At 39.9% G+C, this 20,399-nt stretch overlaps 1 protein-coding gene across 1 annotated transcript in view; it reads right to left on the bottom strand.

Moving 5' to 3' along the window:
* Positions 1-20,399, bottom strand: part of PKHD1 (PKHD1 ciliary IPT domain containing fibrocystin/polyductin) — a 475,332-nt gene that overhangs the window by 384,972 nt on the left and 69,961 nt on the right. Inside the window, exon 34 of the mRNA XM_003254164.4 lies at positions 14,397-14,547. Coding sequence (XP_003254212.2) covers positions 14,397-14,547 — 151 coding nt within the window. The remainder of the gene's footprint in view (positions 1-14,396; positions 14,548-20,399) is intronic.

The raw sequence follows: 20,399 nt of genomic DNA, 5'->3' as shown, positions 1-20,399 counted from the left end.
ATCTTAGAGCTTTCAGCAAAATAAAAAATGTTTCACATATCTAGTATAGAACCACATATCCAAACACTGATGAAACTCATATTACTCCTTACTCAACACAAATACACAACACATACCACAACCACCACCACTACCACACCATACCACATATACCACTGAAACCCATTCAACTACTATCTGAGACCCTTCATACCTGGGAAAGGAACCTACTCATAGTTGGGTGCCCTTAATTCTTCATCAGGCTTCAGGGAGATGGTAGTTTACTACTATGCATTCAAGAAATGGACCTGTGGAAAAGCAAGCTTTTCTCGCACATGAAGAATTAAATATACTGATAAAATAACATATTCACATATCACAGTTTTCACATTCTGTTACTAAGGACTTCCATAAAATCTTTCCATGTCGCAGGTCGAGAAATAGAGACTTGAGATTACAAACCTGAGTTATCCAGTCACCCAATGAGTCAGCAAGCAACTAATTTGAACACTTTTGGTTCTTCAATTACCAAGCCTCACCTCCCCTGTAGAATCCAAAGAATCCCCATGTGAGGCCATTGTACCATCTATAGCAATTTCATAGCAAGCAGTCCTCTCTGCAGGATAGCTAAAGTTTCATATTTGGAAAGGCTCAGAAAAAAAATGTAAGCATTATACTCCTATAGTCAAAAACAAAACAATCCCATGACATATGGTTTCACTGAGAAAATTCCACACAGTATTTATTTAGAAAAAAATAATTTCAGTTTATGAAGTTGTACTTTAGAAGGAAATAAATAATCATGTCATGTTCCAATGGGACTACCTTCTGCCTGTCATTAATAGGGACATTTTCACAGGGCTAATAAAGCTCACCGTTTTCCACTGAGCACAGAAACTGTTATTTTAAGATAAAAGTTAAGAGTAGTGTAGCTGAGATAATTCAAACTCCTATATGGTGATGTAATAATTACTCAGTGATATTATAATAAATTTAAACACATTGTAAAGAAAAATAAGGACTTTTGGAGGCCAAAATATGACAAAGGCTCATCAAAACCACAGCCTCATTTACTAATAACATACCTTGATATGACAGGAGCAGGCTAATATCATAAACTCATTAGATACAAAGAGTCCCTGATAAACAGGAGAGGCACAATTAACTTGTTCAGATGAGTTTAAGCTGCATTCAGGCTAATTTCCTGAATTCCCTCTTTTTTTCCAATTAGATATATTTTTATTTATGTGTTTGCAGAGTGTACAGCTTCAAACACACCAGGGGACTGTACCTAAATCATTTTTATAATATCATATTTAATGGGAAATTCTTGGTTGAATTATTTTAACATTGAATACAGAAACCCATTCATATGATTCTAAATATTTTTGGCATGAAATATAACTGTGTTATTGCTGAATAGTTAAAGGTAACAGTTTATTTCATATTATTAGATATAGCAGGCCTGCCATTCCATTTCCATAAAATAAAAATGCATTGTAATGTTTACATTGATTAATAATAATAACAACACATTAATAGCAGTGACAACATATTACCTAAAATCATTGGTAATAATGTCCTAGGGCAAGAAGATTGTACAAACTTAAGAACTAGATTTTCTTTCCAATCTTTCGTCATATTCCTGAGAGAAAGACAGGAGGAACAAAGTCACTATAGCAAAATGCTTTCTCAAAATTGTTTTCAGAGCAATTGAGGGGAAAAGGCAAGAATTCCTTCTTTTTTTTTTTTTTTTTTTTTGAGATGGAGTCTCGCTTTGTCACCCAGGCTGGAGTGCAGTGGCGTGATCTCAGCTCACTGCAAGCTCCACCTCCCAGGTTCACGCCATTCTCCTGCCTCAGCCTCCCAGGTAGCTGGGACTACAGGCGCCCGCCACCACACCCGGCTGATTTTTTTTTGTATTTTTAGTAGAGATGGGGTTTCACCGTGTTAGCCAGGATGGTCTTGATCTCCTGACCTCGTGATCCGCCCTCCTCGGCCTCCCAAAGTGCTGGGATTACAGGCATGAGCCACCATGCCCAGCCTCCTTCTTTTTTAAAAAAAGAAAAAAACAGCAAGAAACAGAAGTATACAAAGTCTTAAGTTCAAATAATTGACAAAGCCTCTTTCACACAGCAAGTTCTGATTATGACAACACCACCATAAACAATTATATAAATTGTGACACCTTAACTTGGCATAACAATTTACAGAGTACTCACAGACTGATTATCTTTCATAATTGTATAGTCTCATTATGTATTTAACCAAAAATGATAATCCCTGGCACGTTTCGAGGGCTTTCTATGAATGAAACACTGCGTTAAGTGCACTACATGCATTATTTAATTCTTACAACCCTACAAGGTAGGAATTAACAGACTCAGTGAAATCAAGACAATTTGCCCAAAGTTATATAACAAGTAAGTAGAAGGATCAGCCTCGAATCCAGTTTTATTTTAGAGTCCAAGCTCACAACTACTATATCGTAATGCCTTTGTTGAACTTTTAGGTTTCTCCTACTATTATGCTTTTATAGGTACTGTTTTCCTCCCTCCAGAAGCTGGAAGTCAGCTAGTACCGATCAATTGAAAGCTTAAGTGAGTTGTTAAATAGTTGTAGTCAGACAGGGACATTGCTAGAATTAGAAGAGAGGCCCCAGGAGTCCTGTTCACTGCGCATCCTATTCTGACTAATTATCCTAAGAAGGCAAAGCCCTTTCAGATGTGAAACTGTCTGCCTTTCCAGCTTCTCCTCCCCCTGAAGTACGTAATTCTTATACATTTGGAGCCTCATTTCACAGAGAAAATACAGGCACAAGGGACTCAGTAAGTTTCCTCCAGGACAGCCAGGTCAGGGGTCAATGGTTGAGTTTCTATACCCCTTTTCCCTAATCTAATAACTGGCTCAACCCTGCTTTCTGCAGCACCTCTCCCTGCAGGCACACAACCCTGAAGATACACACTAAGTGGGTCTAAAAGGAAAAAAAGAAAGAAGGGAGAGAAGGAGAAGGCGAGGAGGGAAGGGGAGGGAAGGGGAGGGAGAACAAAAGGGACAAAATTGTTTTTGATTTCTGTAATAGGAGAAACAAAATTAATTAGGGAATAAAAAGTATTTTCAAATTAGCCTCTAAATAGCTATGTATATTATAAAGAAAATATAAAATTTGTCACATAGCTGGATTGCATGAATTTCCTAGAAGAATTTCCTTAAACAAAAAGTGAGGATAAAAATAAGCAGTGTGGTTTGCCTTTTAAACAGTAATCCAGTCAGACATATATGCCTTCATCCATCCATTCATCAAAGAGGAATCCAACATGAAGCTCACTCTCAGAGAGTGTAATGTCTATTTGGGAGTTTAAATATTTAAATAAACACATGTAATTTAAATGTAAAAAAGATAAATTTCTTAAAACAAGTATAATTAAGAACTATGGAATTTCCCAAGAGAAAAAAAAATTCTTCAACTTTAGGAAAAGGAGAATCTTCCTAAGGGAGATACGCATTGAAGAGTCTAAATGAATTTTAAAATATAAATATTTTGGAAAAAATTATGATGACTTAAACATTAGGGTTGTCTGAGAGCTATTTTGTAGTCACTAGAAAAACAGACAAGATGAGAAACCTGTGGAGTCTTGGTCTTGTCAAATCAAGTAATACAGTTAAAGACCACAGCTTTAATCAAAGTACCTTTAACTTAAGAAAATGATCTCTAGTACTAATGATAGTGAGCTGTGAACATGAGGATGGTGCTACTCAACCACAATATTTATCTGCATCTCCCCTTTCCCTTTCTACTTGTGATCTATACCAGTTGCCTGCATTTCCTGGATACTCATATACTCCTTAACCCCCCAAAATCTGGTTTTTCTCCCCATCAATATTGTCCTGTGGCCTCAAATGTCACTAAGGACCTCTTTATTGCAGTATGTTTTGATAACTGTCAACACACATTCCTTCAAACTCCTCCTTCACCTGGATTCTATGACAACTACCACAAGAATTTTCAAACATACTGTTAACAGGAGAACCTTTCTTTCATATAAGATCTTGCCTACAACTTCAACTGATTACCATAGCTTTATAGTAAGATTTAAAATCAGACAGTGTAAGTCCTCCAATTTTGTTCCTTTTCAAGATAGTTTTGGCTATTTTAGATTACTGCATTTCCATAATTTTTTAATCAGACTGGAAATTTCTACCAAAAAGCCTATTGAGATGTTCTATTGAAATTGCATTGACTTAAGTGTTAATTTGGAATAATTGACATATTAACATTATTGAGAACTCCAATAATGGTTCTCTTTATGTTTCTTCTGCTTTGGATTCATTAAGCTTCTTAGATCGGTGAATTTGTAGTTTTCACCAAATTTAGAAAATCTTTGCCATTATTTATTTATTTAATTTTATTTTCTATCCCTTGTACCTCTCCTTTCCTTCTGCTACTCCAATGACTCAAATATTAGACTACTTTACATTGACTCGGAGATTACTATCTATCCATTTTTTCCCTTTTCTTTCTGTTCTTCAGTTCGATTAGCTTTGATTGTTTTGTCTACAAGTTCACTGATCTTGTCTTCTGCAAGGTCTAATCTATCTAGTGAAATTTTCAATACAGATATTATTTCTTTCAATTCTATAATTTTTATTAATTTTTGAAATAGTTTTCATTTTCCTGCTGGAATTTCCTATAACATCTCTTGTTGCATCTTTGTTTTCCTTTAAAACCTTTAATATGCTTGTAACAGTTGTTTTAAAGTCCCTATCTAGTAAGTTTCAATATCTCTATCATCCATAGGTCTGTTTCAGTTAATTGCATATTTCGCTTTTTTTCTCAGGTTCTTGATTATATGCTGGACATTGTGGATGCCACGTTCTTGAAGGTGTAGATTTTTTTATCTTCCTTCCTTTAAAGGGTGTTGAGATTTGCTCTAGCAGGCAATTAATTTACTGAAATAACAGTTTAATTTTGTTAAGCCCTGTTTTCAGGATCCATTCAGTGGGTCTAGAGTAGCTTTACTCCAGGGCTAGAATATTTTATTCCGAAAGTGTGGCCTTTCTGAGGTCTCAACCCAGTGCCCTGGTGTTGAGTGGGTTTCTCCACTCTAACCAGTCAGCATTTGAAATCTTCTAGTACTGTGCTGTTCCAAAGTACTCCTAGTACCTTAGAGGCTATATTCACTTCAAGCCTCCCAGTAGCTATAGTCTGCTAGACCTCACAGAAATATACTCACTACATGATTGGTTAACTATTTGGCAAAAGACTCAAGGGACCCCTGCAGACTTCTAAAGTTCCTTTTCTGCACAGCTCCCTCCTCTCTGGTATCCTTCCCTGCAAATTCCACCAATATTAGCAGCCCTAAACTCTAATCTCTGATTGGAAACTGAGAGCACAGAGAAATGGAACCCAAAAAGAGGTTTTGGGGTTTCCCTGAACTCAATCTCAGACAGAAAGGCACATTCCTTGTGTGTTTCCATTCGCTCAAGGATCACAGCCTTGTGCTGTATATTATCCAATGCCTGAAATATATTTTGACTAGTTTTTAGTTTTTATCTTTATATGGTGGTATATGACAGAAGGACAAGGCTGAAACTCACTGCCCTCTCATGGCCAAAACCAGAAGTCTTTCCATTTATGTTTAATAGCAATGCAATAAAATCTAAGTAGGTAATCAGTGTAAGTGGGACTTCATGAGGCTTCCAAATGCCAGAAGCTATGGGCCTTTACTTTAGTTTCATCTTTCCAGAGAAGTATCATGTAGTCCTCTTCCTATGAGGAGTAAAATTTGGTTTGTCAGGATTCTGGAGTTCAGCAGAAGAAAGAATTTAGTGGGGAACTGATGGACAGACTTCACTTTAAAGAGAAAGCAGACCTTTAATTCATCCTCCAGATTTCAGCTGCACTTCCCATCCCTACTCTCCCTCCGTGCCTAATCAAGAACCTCATTAATTCCTCACTTTAATTTGCCCAGAAATTATGCATCTGCTTCCTGGAATGTGGGGTAGAAATAGATTTCTGACTTGGTCAGTGAGGAATAGTATCCTGGGGATAGAGCTACTTTATATAAACATTAAACCACCCCCTCATTTTAGCATCCTGCCTCATGCTCATTTTCTGGTACCTAAACTTCTCTAAATCCAAAGTTTTCTAGAGTACCATGGGGCAAGTTGTCTTCTTTTTATCTAAATTTCCCTTTTCAGGCAATTAATTTTGACTTTCCTTCACTCTGTTAAGTCATTTGCCATTCTCCCATTTATGTTTCATCTTCATATAATGAGGTTTGTGTTACAAATGACTTTTCATTTTATCAAAGAAGGAGAATATGCCTCTGTTTCTTGATCTTTCATTATACCTACTTGAAACAGGAGGCTCCTGCTTCTGTCTGGTTAAGGGTTTATTCTTAACAACTATATTAAGCCTCACAACGACATTATCAACAATGTTTACTTTGTTGTTGCTGTTTTCCAAGTTCTTTATTCATCCCTTTCTTGAATCCATATCATCTTTTTTCTTGGATTCATTTACAGTTCACCAGAGTGCATTACTTTTTAGAGAGTGCACAAAGGAGAGGAACTTCCTAAATATTGTATAGCTTACATTTCTTTATTTAGTTCTTATTCCAAATAGTATTTTACTGGGTATAGAATTCTAGGTTCAAAATCATTTCCCAGAGAACTTTAGTAGCATTATTTCAGACTTTCTTTTCCACTGACAAGGCAGATTAAATGTTCAGAAAAACCTCTTCAACTCACCACAGCTGAAATTTCTGGGTAAGACATCTGGATGAGCAAAATAAAAGTAGAGGAATTTTTTTTTTTTTGGAGGCAGAAATGAAGAGAAGCTTCTTTCTTCTTCCTTTCTTCCTCTCTCCGAGTCTGTCATGGAGGTCCAGGCTTCTCTTTGATTAACATCAGCCCTAACATCCACAATGGACTGAATCAATCTCCTGTCCCCAAATATTCCCTCTTTGTTTTATAAGCCACTCTTAACACTTCCTCTTGAGAGCCACAGATCCAAGCATATACACAGGGACAGAGAAAAAGAAAGGGAAAGAGAGATGGAAGGGAAATGTCTATATAGCAGTTCTTATTAATTTCCCTGATGTCTGTCCCCTCCTACTTGTGGAATTCTCCCAGAGCTCCACTGAAAAGTGTAGCTATATTCTAATTTCCTCTAAACTTGCTTTGGATTGCGTTTATTCTACTGTAGGTTCTCTACCCATCTAACCCAAACTGCTATTTGTGCTTCAGAAATCCCTCAAAACCTCTTATTGTCTTGGGGCACCCTGTTGTGTTTTCCAGCACTCTTTAGGATTTTCTTCTTCGTTTTCTAATAGCTTTTCTCTTGTTTCACTGAATCACAGTGTGTGATACCTAGTAGGTATAATCAATGTCTTTTGAAGGAAAAGAAAACGTAACATGTGCTAAACTAAAATGATGACCATGTTGTATTTTTAATAAATCCATTTATGCATTCAATAATTTTAATTGAAACCTATAAAAACTTTATTGTACTATGCTATGTACTAGGCCTAGTTCTAAGTCTTGGGAAAATAGCAGCGACAAAAGAAAGTCCCTCTTTTCAAGGAGCTCATGTTATAGTGTGCTACTATATTTTTAAACATACAAGTTGAAAAACAATATAAATAACACAGTAACATATTTGTGTGCAAATGGGTCCATGTACATGTATGTGTACATGTGTATTTCTTTTCAGATGAAACTTTCAGGAGCTAATATTGAAGAAGTGGCATATGGGAAGACTTTTTAAACTTTATGTATTTGTATTTATGCATGTATTTCTGTTTGTTAGTATAGTTGGTTCAGGCTCTTGGGACATACCAGGGAACAGAGTGGGCAAATTTTTCTGCCTTCTTGGAGATCATACTCTAGAAAGAAAAGCCAGACACCAAACAACAAACATAATAAATTCGTATCTTAAGTAGTATGTTAGCAGGTGATAAGAACTCTGTTAAAGCATGATATACGGGGTCAGTGGCAAAGGGTTGCCATTTTCAATAGGGTGGCAGGACTTCATAGAAGAAGTAGCATTTCAGCAAAAAGTTTAAGTGGGAGATTGTACTTGAAAAAGAAGGGGGGAAAGAATTCTAAGCAGAGGAAACAGCAAATGCAATGGCTTTGGTGTGGGAGCATGCCTGGTGTGTTGCAGGAATAGCAAGAAGCCAATGTGCCCAGAACAGAGCGGGTGAAGGTGAGAGAAGTGAGAGATGAAGCCAAGAGGGCATTGGGGTGGGAGGTGAGGGGTGCAGGGAATGGCCCTTGAGGTCAGTATAAGGACTGGATTCTTATACAGTTATTGTGAGAGAGTCTGGGAGCCCCTTTTTGAGGAGAAGAAGGAAATTAGCTGACATATTTTGAAAGGCTCATTATGGCTCTATTATTAAATAGAATAGACCAAACAGAGGCAGGGGTAGAAGCAGAGAGGAGGGCTGAGAGGCTTTGCAATAAACAGTAAGAGATGATGCCGATGATGACAGTAGCAGTAGAATTGCTGCAAGGTGGTCAAATGAAAGAGCCAACAGAATTTCCTAATGAATCTGATGTGGGTTTTGGAAGGTCAAGGAGGTCTCCATGTCCTGAGCACTAAAAGGACAGAGCTGCCACCAACTCAGTTCAGGACTATGGGGGAGGAAGTAGTGGAGATCAGTTGTTCAATTTAGAACCTGCTAAACTCAAGGTGTCATTCTGATATCAAAGTGACAATAGCAGTAGACAGTGAGGTACAGGAATCTAACATTCAGAAGAGGTCTGGCACGGTGGCTCAGGTCTATAATCCCAGCACTTTGGTAGGCCAAGGTGGGAGGACTGCTTGAGGCCAGGAATTCAAGATCAACCTGTGGAACATAGCAAGACCCTCGCCTCCACAAAAAATTTAAAATTAGTTGGGTGTGGTGACACACACCTGTGGTCCCAGTTACTGCAGATGAGTCAGGGGAATTATTTGAGCCCAGGAGTTTGAGGCTGCAGTGAGCCATGATCATGCCATTGCACTCGAGCCTGGGTGACAAAAGCAAGATCCTGTCTCAAAAAAATAAGTAAATAAAATAAAAAACAAAGTATAGGAGAGAATTCTGGATCAGAGATTCCAACCTGGAAGTCATGAGCACAGATATATAGCACTAAAAATTTTAAAAAGGTCTTTTTGAAAAGCCAGCACACAATTTTTCTTACCTACCACATTTAGTCTCCCACAAATTTGAACGCTTTGTCCAACACAAGTTATCAAGTATTGACTATTGAGTGTGTTGCCTCTCCATTCCCTCTGCCATTTCCCTGCCCCAGTTATCTCTCACCTAGCTGGGATGCTTCTACCTCTCGTCAGTTTACCAATCAGTTCATCCACACCTCACTGCCAGATTAATGTGACTATAGCTCACCTTTGATCAAGCACTGACTCCTTGGGGATTACTTGTACCTGCTGAATCAAAGGACCAAATGCTTAACTCTAGATCACAATCCAATCCCAGCCCACCTCTCCAAACCTACAACTCTCCATTCCCCTTCACACACACCATGCTCCTTGCTATTCCAGTGGGTTCTAGCCTTGCTGCCTTGTGCATGCTTGTTCCCCCACCAAAAATGCCTTTCCTCTGCATCCTGAATACCTAAACCCTGTCCTTCATAGCGTAGCACAAATGCCACTGGCGTTAATAGAGCTTAGTTGGCTGCTCCACCTGAAGATGACCTTTCCCACCTCGGAGCCCCTACTCTGTGAGAGGGGAAGAGCATGGCATACACGACACTTCCCAGAGTGAAGGCAGCAGGACAGATGCCAGCCCCAAGAGAAATTCTGGGAATAAAGAGTTCCACAGGCAAAGTTTAGGTAACAGTCCACACCACAGCACTCCCTAGAAATCCACATTATGTATTCATGTATTGAAGGACCGCAAAAGTCCTTCGGTAGGAAAACCTATGTAACTTTTTTTTTTTATTTGTTTTGGTTTAAACTTTTATTGTCAACCTTGAAAAGGAACATATTAACCAGTTATCTTGTGATAAGAGGACAACCTGCCGTTTTTCTTAGAATCTAGTAGGCAGTCCTGCGGCCCTAAAGCATGTGGGAGTGGCTTTTTGCTCACTTGGCTGTACCCCTCAATGGGAGGAAGCAATGGAAAGAAACGTTTAGCTTACAAACACATCAGGACCTCAAATTAAGTTGTTGAGCCACTTTGATATTTTTTAACAAAGTAAGTACTGATCTTAACAATCTTCCCACACTGCCTCACACCCTCCCACTAGGTCACTAAAAAATTATATATATATATTTTTTTAGATGGAGTTTTGCTCTTGTCACCCAGGCTGGAGTGCAACGGTGCAATCTTAGCTCACTGCAACCTCCATCTCCTGGGTTCAAGCAATTCTCCTGCCTCAGCCTCCCAAGTTGCTGGGATTACAGGCACCACCACGCCCAGCTAATTTTTTGGGGTTTTTTGTTGTTGTTGTTGTTTGTTTGTTTTGGGGTTTTTTGTTTGTTTGTTTTTTTGAGATGGAGTCTTGCTCTGTCACCCAGGCTGGAGCGCATTGGCAAAATCCCGGCTCACTGCAACATCCACCTCCAGGGTTCAAGCGATTCCCCTGCCTCAGCCTCCCACGTAGCTGGGACTACAGGTACCCGCCACCATGCTCGGCTCATTTTTGTATTTTTAGTAGAAATGGGGTTTCACCATGTTGGCCAGGCTGGTCTCAAACTACTGACCTCAGGTGATCCACCCACCTTGGCCTCCCAAAGTGCTGGGATTACAGGCATGAGCCACCGCACCCGGCTGAAGAATGTATTTTTTTAATTTTTTATTTCTATAGGTTTTGGGGGAACAGATGGCATTTGGTTACATGAGTAAGTTCTTTAGTGGTGATTTGTGAGATTTTGGTGCATCCATCAGCGGAGCAGTATACACTGAACCCAATTTGTAGTCTTTTATCCCTCACCCACCTCCCACCCTTTCCCCTGAGTCCCCAAAGTCCATTGTATCATTCTTATGCCTTTGCATCTTCATAGCTCAGCTGCCACTTATGAGTAAGAACATACGATATTTGGTTTTCCACTCCTGAGTTACTTCACTTAGAATAATCGTCTCCAGTTCCATCCAGGTTGCTACAAATGCCATTAATTTGTTCCTTTTTATAGCTGAGTAGTATTCCATTGTGTATACATACCACAATTTCTTTATCGACTCATTTCCTGATGGGCATTTGGGCTGGTTTCATGTTTTTACAATTGCAAATTGTGCTGCTATAAACATGCATGTGCAAGTATCTTTTTCATACAATAACTTCTTTTTCTCTGGATAGATACCCAGTAATGGGATTGCTGGATCAAATGGTAGTCTACTTTTAGTTCTTTAAGGAATCTCCACACTGTTATCCATAGTGGTTTTACTAGTTTACATTCCCACCAGCAGTGTAGAAATGTTTCCTTTTCTAGTGTTCCAAGGTTCTCACACAAGGAATTCTTGAATTTGGAACGGGGACCTGGATTGTAGTCCTGATTAAGCACTTGTTGGTGCTGGTCTTCCCCACGCCCAGATAACCATGCATCATAATACTGGTGGCAAGTTTTTCCCAGGCCAAGGTAGGGAAATTGTACATCCCAACACGGGTAGGGTAACCATGTGTCACATATGTATGATAAGTTGTTCTGTTCCCAAGCCCAGGTAGGGTAATCACACACCCCAACAAGGGTGACATACTATCCCAGCATAATCATTCATTGTGAACCTTGCACTCTCAAAAGCATCCTGGTTTGGGTGATAAATTATATATTCACTTAGTTATAAGCCCTCCACCTATAGACTTCATTATATCCAGTTCCTAAATCAAACCAAACCGCCCTAACAAGAGTAGAACCTAGAATTAACAATTTTCCCATTACATAGAATGTTGTTTTTCTGGACTCCAGGCCACTGTGTCCAGCCATAGTTATTTCCTAACTTCCACCATATTGATCCAGTCACTGCGACAGGACGTGTGCCTGAGACTCTTGTTCTGTTCTTTAGGGTCCCATTGGAGCTAAACGCAGCCATAAGTTCAGATGAGTTTGCCATAAATCCCTGCTGTTGTTCCCCCATGTACTTCTGGCTACTTGATAGGGTCCTGCTCCCAATAGACTGTTCAAAACTATGACATTATCACTAACACTTGAGTGTAACACATCACATCTGAAACCTACAATGATGGTACCCATCTCCTCTTTACCCCCTCAGGACTGGAGTTCCCTACACACTGGCACTAGACACATTCCTAGTTCCTGAAGATTAAATGGCTTACTTCCCCCACAATGACTACAGCCACATGGGTTATGAGACCAGATAACTACCTGTGTGACCTTTATCAACCACCCCTCATTATGAATCTCAGTTAACTCATCTCTGAAATGAGCTGGCTGGTCTGTATGGCATCCAACATTCCACCCAGCTGTGATGAATTGACTCTATGTACCCTTTTTCAAAACTTAACTACTTCCACATAAGGCCTCACTTCCCAAATATCTCTTAAAAGTGGGGTCTCTTTCCATATATTTTTTAAATCTCCTTCAGAACACGGTAGAGAACCTTGAACATGGTTGGAACTCAAATGTATGTCATATAAGGATTTTTAAATGAGTGAGGCATTTAAGCCTAAAAAAATTCAAAATTAGACTTGGAGATGATAGGAAATTAAATAAATCTAAGAAGTGAAATGATCTGGCCAAAGCAGCAAGCACTATAGAAAAATAAATTCATATCATTTTCTAGCACTATGACTAGTGAACTAGCACTGCCAGTAATGGCTAACATTGGACATTTACCACGTGTGAGATGCAGCTCTCAGTGGCTCACACCAACCCTATGAAGTGGGAACTATTACTATCCCTACTTTACAGATGAGAAAACTGAAGTACAGAGGGGTTAAAGAACCTGCCTAAAGTCCCCCAGGAAGCAAGTGATGTATTCAAACCCAGGCAGTCTAGCTCCAAAGTCCATGCATTTAAACACCAGGTCAGCCCGCCTCTCCCTCTCTTTCACAAGCATTTGCTCATCTAAGCATCCCAACAACACCAGGTTATTACGCACCCAGCAGAAACTGAGGCCCAGAGAGGCTTAAAGATCACCCAGTGTCCCACAGCAGTCTCAGCGCACCACAATACACTTTTGAAATGTCACTGACAGCTGACTGCTGAGAAACAGGCACAGAACAAAGTGGAAGTGCCATTGGGGGTCAGCAGCTCTGGAGAGAATTAAAATTGGCAGTAAACTGAAAGGAAGAGGTGTTTGTGGGGGACACGATGAAGCAAGAAGTGACAGCCTCGGGCTATCACCTAAAGGGAAGGTCAAGACGAGGGAGAAGCCTGCAGAGGCCACAGAGTGGATGGTGAGGACCCAGGAGCATGGAAAGGTAGGCACGGAACAGTCCAGGAAGGACAGAAAAAAAATGTTGTTTGCCATAGCATACATTTTCAGCACCAGTACAAAAGTTATAGAAAAACACACATTTTGAAGCCAGGAAGCTGACTTTTGGATTAGGACAGTTTGACTGAAGCAGCATTCACAAGAGAATCTGGTATGGCAAGTGCCACATAATAGGCACTCAATAAATGTTTGTTCCAAATAAAAGAGACAAAAAGAGAAAAATCTGAGAACTGCTTTCATAAAGAGAAAGGCACCTAAGGGAGTAGGTGCTCAATAAATATTATTTTTTATCTTTGTGCCGTGAGAAGCCTGGGGAGCTGTAAAAGATGATCTGATCCATTTCCAAAGAGCCCTGAGCCTCTGATTGCAATTCTCGCAAATTCCCGGGGAAGGCTGTGGAATTCCTCTCTGGGGACTTACAAACACGCTTTTAGAAGAGCCACTTGGAGGGAGTGGTTTAGACAATTTCAAAATGGATGAATTGAGGCAGAGAGGCTAGACCAAATGACCCTGTGGTCCTTTTCGTTTCTGATGTCCACGTAATCCCCTGAGAAGCTGAAGTTTCCACTCTGCTCCCCCACGGCACAGAGATGAACCAAATGGACCCGCAGACATTGATGTCCCACCAAGCTGAGGATGGCTGAGTGATTTGGAAGCCTTCCAGTAGGACCTGGTTAAATCGTAGGCTATTTATTTTGTGAAGAAATAAACCACAGAGAGCCCCTTTCAAACATGCATGCAGAAATCAGGACAAAATGCCAAGGAGATTATCTGCTCAGAATTTGCTTTGAAAGAGCCCGGGCAGCACTCATTTATTTTTGAGAAAATATATGATTAACCAGAGTTAACTATGAATTCAGATATTGTGCATTAGACCAGCTCCTCAAAGTTTGAGCGCATTTAATATTATATATCGCTGCCATTTGGACTAAATTGTTTTTTTAATGTACACAATATTACAAATTTAATTTGAGCTGTTTGAATCAGTCTGTAAAAAAGATTTGATTATACCTGAGTGTTCTGGCCCCAGCGTTTCCGTATCTCAGTAATCTTGACGGTAATTGGCTGATTGGGCGTCTCACACTCCATCTCTGCCTCAGTTTCCATGGTAATGTTACAGGAGCTATTATAGATGAGAACTTCATCTCTTTCCACTTTAGGGCTGAAACGAGAGGGGAGGTTAAATGGGGTGTCATCAATCTTAATGAAATGCAATTATTTTTACTCTTATTAATCATTGCAAGCCATTAGCTTGTGGCAACTACAGGCCACCATTTGTCAAATTTTGCAAATTTCTGTAATTTTGTTTCCATTCTTTTATTGTTTATTTGTTTTTCCTTTTATCTGCACACTCTGCAATGAAAATGCACATGGTAAATATCTTTCACTGAGGCCTTTCTCTTTTCCGAATCTATTAAAAACATCAGCAAAAGCGACTCCTAGCCCAGCTTAACAAGAAATGCACGGACAATACTTCCATTTCCAAAAAGGGTAACAAATGTTGGGGAGAGTTTTGTTTTTATTTTTTTTCTTTTCCCCTTCCCTCTTCCTGCTCTTACTCATACTTAGTGTTGGGGGAGTAATTGCCTGAATCCCCCTAGGGCAGATGGAGAAATTGGAAAACCCACACAACTGGCTAACTGGTCCCTAATTCCAACTGTGCAAAAATGAGCTCATTTAGGCTTGCAATTCCCTCTCCCCAGCTGATGGCAATGAGGCTCTGTTGCTAGCAGTGGAACATTAACTTAGTAAATTAATTAAACTTACTTAACAGCCCAGACTAAGGAGATTCGATATATGTGCCAGTTATACTACCAGCCACTCACTTTAAAAGTCCTCTTGCTTTAAGGGGAGAAGCCAGGCTGGATTTAAAATAAAAAACAGCAGTGTAGCATTACAGAAAGTCTAAAAATATGCCATCTAGAGAAGGTGAGGACATGGATAGTGAAGGGTGTCATCCTCAACAGGTGTGATATTTATTCAAGAATCATCCTGGCTGTAGGCATTTTTGCAACTAACTCAAAAATTATCAGTAATAATAATGCATGATGTTTCATATTTGTCAACAATTTCATATGTATGATCTCATTTCAGCCTATAAATTAGGAAGAGGTGTAAAAAATGTAACCCAAAGAGATCAAGAGATTCTCAGAAAGTCAAACACAGAACTACGGTAGCTCTGAGGTCAAAACCAGATGGTCCTGTTTCCCAGAGCAGTGCTCTCAAGTTTTGAAATGCTGACTGAACATCAGCCAGGAAGATGGCAGATCCCACGGGAAGACCAGGAAGGGTGGAGAGAAGGGCAAAAAGGTCACCGCTTGAGAAACCGTACACCATTTCAAACCCTACCATCTTTTTTCAAATCAATGTCTAAATGTTTTCTTCCACAATTTGCTAGAAATAATCAGCAGGATAACTAGTACATCTCACCACTTAATCTTCTCTTCTTCATGCTAAAATGTTCTCCACTCTGTATCTACCTAAGACATGACTTCCAAACCCACAGTCCTCTAGACCTAATAAGGTAGATTGTCAATATGTTAACATCATGCCACCCAGATCTGAAGGCAGATTGTTTGGGCTGACCACTGGGACTCTGGTCCGCCTTTATCTGAGCCTCCTTCTCACGGTACCTGACACTGTGTTCATTTTGAAGACCACCGTGCTTATACTTAGATAGTGGTCAACTCAAAGTCTCAGAGCTGCAGCTTTCTGAGGATTTCACCATGCTGTGTTTGTTCAAATGATTTTCTGAGGAGCACTGCCATGTAAAGCTTAGGCTCGGAAGCAGATCAGCTGGATCTGAATCCCAGGGCAGATGGTTACCATCTACATGACATTGAAGCCATTACTTTACTAAGCTTTGGTTTCCACATTTATAAAATGGAGTTACCAATAATCAAGTACCTATTTTGTGGAGGTGTTGAAGAAACTGAGCAAAATGAAGCATATAAATCGATTAGCATGGAACCTGGCACACAATACGAATCCAATAAAGGCAGCTCGCATTATAGCTGTTGGAGGTAGTAGTTTTAGTAGCATTATTGTTAAAAATGTAAATGTGGAAATTTACATTTATTATTGTTACATTTCTCTCACTGGTTTAGACTCATTGCTCAAATTTGTTTTGAATCTGTAGCCTGCGACCTAGCTGTAAATCCATTTGCTGATCCTTCGTCCACAGGGCAGACAAAGCCACAGGATGAATCCATCCTTTGTTCCTGGAGCGTCAGTCATATTCCAAGATTCAGAAAGGAAAAGCAAAGTAATTTAACTTTTAAATTAAAATGTAATGTAATATTTAGATCAATATAGAAATGTGATGGAACCAAATGCAAAATTCATGCAGACTTTTAAAACACCTCACTTCAGAGCAACTTGAGGCTTGCATCAGACCACTTTGGGCTTTGCACCTAGAACCTTTTTTTGTTACTGGGGGTGGAGAAGTGGTTGGAATAGTTTGTGAAGGTCTCCCTCTATGTTTATATCATAAGTCACTTATAAACCTATCAGAAAGGAAATGAAGTTGGTTTCCCACACCATCACATTCTTCGTAAATTGGTTTCCAGATGGCTACTTTCACTTCTGAAGGCTCACAAACTATCTGATGAATAGTTCATTCTAGAATTTTGTCAGGGATAACACCAAGCTTAGTTGTCTAAATTTCCAGAATTCCTCCTCTTTTTAGGTTCATAGAATATCTGCCCATCACCTCTGTTATGTGACCCCTTCTCATGGTTCATTGCCAGCAATAGGTCCTCAATCATAAGAGTGAGTTTTTTGTACCCAGTTTATGAATGATCTGAGACTACAGACTTGAACTCAAGGAAAGTAGTGACCAACTTCCTTTTACAGCCTTTCTTGGCTTTGGGCTTCCACTTGCCTCATAAACCTTCTTATGCTCTTTCCTGACTCTTCGCTGGCAGAGGTACAAGTAAAATGGGCTGAGTCACTCTGCCCTCTGTTTGCCTGTTAGAAACACACTGGTTTTGCTGAGCATGTTATTCTTGCTCTGAAGAGAATTAAACCCCTTTCTGTTAGCTTGGACTTTTTGTTTACCAGCTTCAGCTCACACTTCTTTCCATATTTCCATAACTACCTTGCTAGAAATTTTTTCATTAAAAAGCTATCACCAAAATTAGCTGAGACACCAGGATATCCAAAATAGGTTAACATTTACAAAATTTCAAAGCTTCTAAATAGCTAGCTACTCTTCCATGGTTTCTTCCACAATAATCCTATGAATTAAGAAGCACAGTTGGCCATATTTAAGTATAAATATAAGCATATATATATATGCAACGTAAGCATATATAGACAGAGAGATCAATGTATGTACAGATATAGATACAGATATACATGCATACACACTGGACACATACAAATATTTATTTTGGGGGATGTAGTTAAAAATATTGGGTAAAAATGGTGGCAAAGATTGTTCTAGAACTTAAGACTCCTGACTCCCAAACTATTGTTCTTTAGTTGATCTGATTAAATCCTAAAGTAAGCAAGTAACCTTGGCTGTGCTCCTTAGGATAGGGAGGGAAAACACTTTGCAGTCATTTTCTCTCTCTCACTTCCCCTGAAATTGCTTCCTGTGGCTCTGAAACGTCACTGAACCCACAAAGCTTAGCCAGGGCTCTCACACTGAGGCTGCCAGCACAGCATTGCGCTAAGCACACTGCATCAGAAGCCTTGAATTCAGTCTCAACACTGCCATGGCTTGACTGTGTGACTTTGGGAAGTTACTTAATCTTCACTTAGAAGAGAATCCAAACTCTTTACTTTGGCCTTCAATGCCTCACATATCTCTCCAAGCTCACCTGGGCCCACTTTTCCTCCTTCTCAGTCTACTCCCACCCTCCTGGCCTTTGAATAGTCATAAAACTCGACAGTTCTTTTGCATTTGCTGCTGCCACTGCCTGACCCTCCATAAAGACACCTGCTTCTCTTCCTAACATAAAAGACTTCTTCAGAGAAGCCTCCTCTAAGTACGCTCTCTAAAGTAGCCCCCCTTTATTTTTCTATCACTTTATAGCACTTATAACAACACGGGATCATCCTGTTTATTATCTGACTTTCTTCTCTATCCTTAAGGGGCAGGGACTTTCATGACATCCACCATTGAGCCACCAGTACCTGTCACAACACCTAGAACAGAGTAGGGACGTCATCAATACTGGATAGATGGATGGATCATGGATGGATGGATGGATGGATGGATGGATAGATGGATAGATGGATGGATATACTGGATAAACAGATGGATCATGGATGGATGATGAATGGATGGATGGATGGACGGATGAATACACTGGATAAATGGATGGATCATGGATGGATGGATGGATGGATGGATGGATGGGATGGATGGATGAAATATGGATGGATGGATGGATGGATGGATGGATGGATGGATATACTGGATAGATGGATGGATCATGGATGGATGGATGGACGGATGGATGGATGGATGGAGGGATGGATGGACAGACGAATAGACAGGGTATAATTTTTACCACAGATGCACTTCTCCCTTTGTCAAATGACATCAAACCCCATAGTTGTTGTGGATGGCAGGGAAATACAGCATTGTGTTCCCTTGAAAAACACATAAAAACTCAATGAAGAAAATAAATATGGTCATTACTCCAGCCACCTAGAGATAGGCACCATCAACATTCTTGGATAAATCTTTCCAGCTTTTTTTCTAGTAACCTATGTGCGTACAAACATATACACTATGTACAACAGTAGGATCAAATTGATATAATCTTTTGAGACCTATGATTTTCACTTCTCGATATATGATAAACATTTCCCTGTCTGGTTAAATATTCTACATCCTAATTTTTAAAGGTGACTTAGTATCAAATCATTTGAATACATTCTTTATTACTAAAACTTGTGTCATTGCAAATTTTTTTTGATACCTGAAACTTCAAAGAACATGATTGTTTATAAATATTACACATCTCTATCTACTTTCTTAAAATAAAATCCTGGAAGAGAAATTGCTGGGTCACAGAGTATAAAGAATTTAAGGTTATTCGTGAATTGGCAAATTGTCCTCTGACGATTGCACTGCCTTACCTTCCCACTGGCAACAAAGACCACTGCCAGTTTCCCCCACTCTCATCCCCACTAAACTTTGTTTGTTTAAATCATAGGGCACTTATTGTAATTCTTACTCAAGAAAACATACCCACTTTTGGCTGGGCGCGGTGGCTCATGCCTGTAATCCCAGCACTTTGGGAGGCTGAGGTGGGTGGATCACGAGGTCAGGAGATCGAGACCATCCTAGCTAACACAGTGAAACACGTCTCTACTAAAAATACAAAAAATTAGCCAGGCGTGGTGGTGGGCACCTGTAGTCCCAACTCCTGGGGAGGCTGAGGCAGAAGAATGGCTTGAACCCAGGAGGCGGAGCTTGCAGTGAGCCGAGATCATGCCACTGCACTCCAGCCTGGGCGACAGAGCAAGACTCAATCTCAAAAAAAAAAAAAAGAAAAAAGAAAACATACCCACTTTTGCCTACTGCAATAGCCAGAACATTGAGCAGCACCATTGAAATGATATTCACAGGTAACACTATACCGTCAATGGGGTGTGAGGCTCAGTTGCTCCAGCCATCCCATACAATGAAGAGGAAGAGCATGGAAGAACTCCAAAGGAAGAGTTTCGGGGATTCAGATGAAGTCCCTGAATTCAATGGAGCCAGGAACTACTGACATGTACTTCCTGGTGTCCAGCATCAGTAAGTTCTGAAATCCAGTCTCACCTGAGTACAATACCCAGCACTCCATTTCCTGTGTGAGCTAAACAGAGTTCTTCTCGCCCTTTTAGAAAGCAACCAGCCAAGGAGGTTCCTCTTTTCCTCCAGCTAAACCTAAACCTCTGGTGCCAAATTCACACTAAGACACAAACTGTCTCAGGACATCACAAAGTCAGACTGCCATGAAAAGAACTGGTTATCTCTTTCACTGTGGGGAAGTGGTCTTGCTTAGTTTC

Source organism: Nomascus leucogenys, chromosome 22a, assembly GCF_006542625.1.
Source record: "Nomascus leucogenys isolate Asia chromosome 22a, Asia_NLE_v1, whole genome shotgun sequence".
Classification (NCBI taxonomy): Eukaryota; Metazoa; Chordata; class Mammalia; order Primates; family Hylobatidae; genus Nomascus; species Nomascus leucogenys.
Note: the sequence above shows the minus strand (reverse complement) of the source record. Positions and strands in the feature narration are given on the sequence as shown.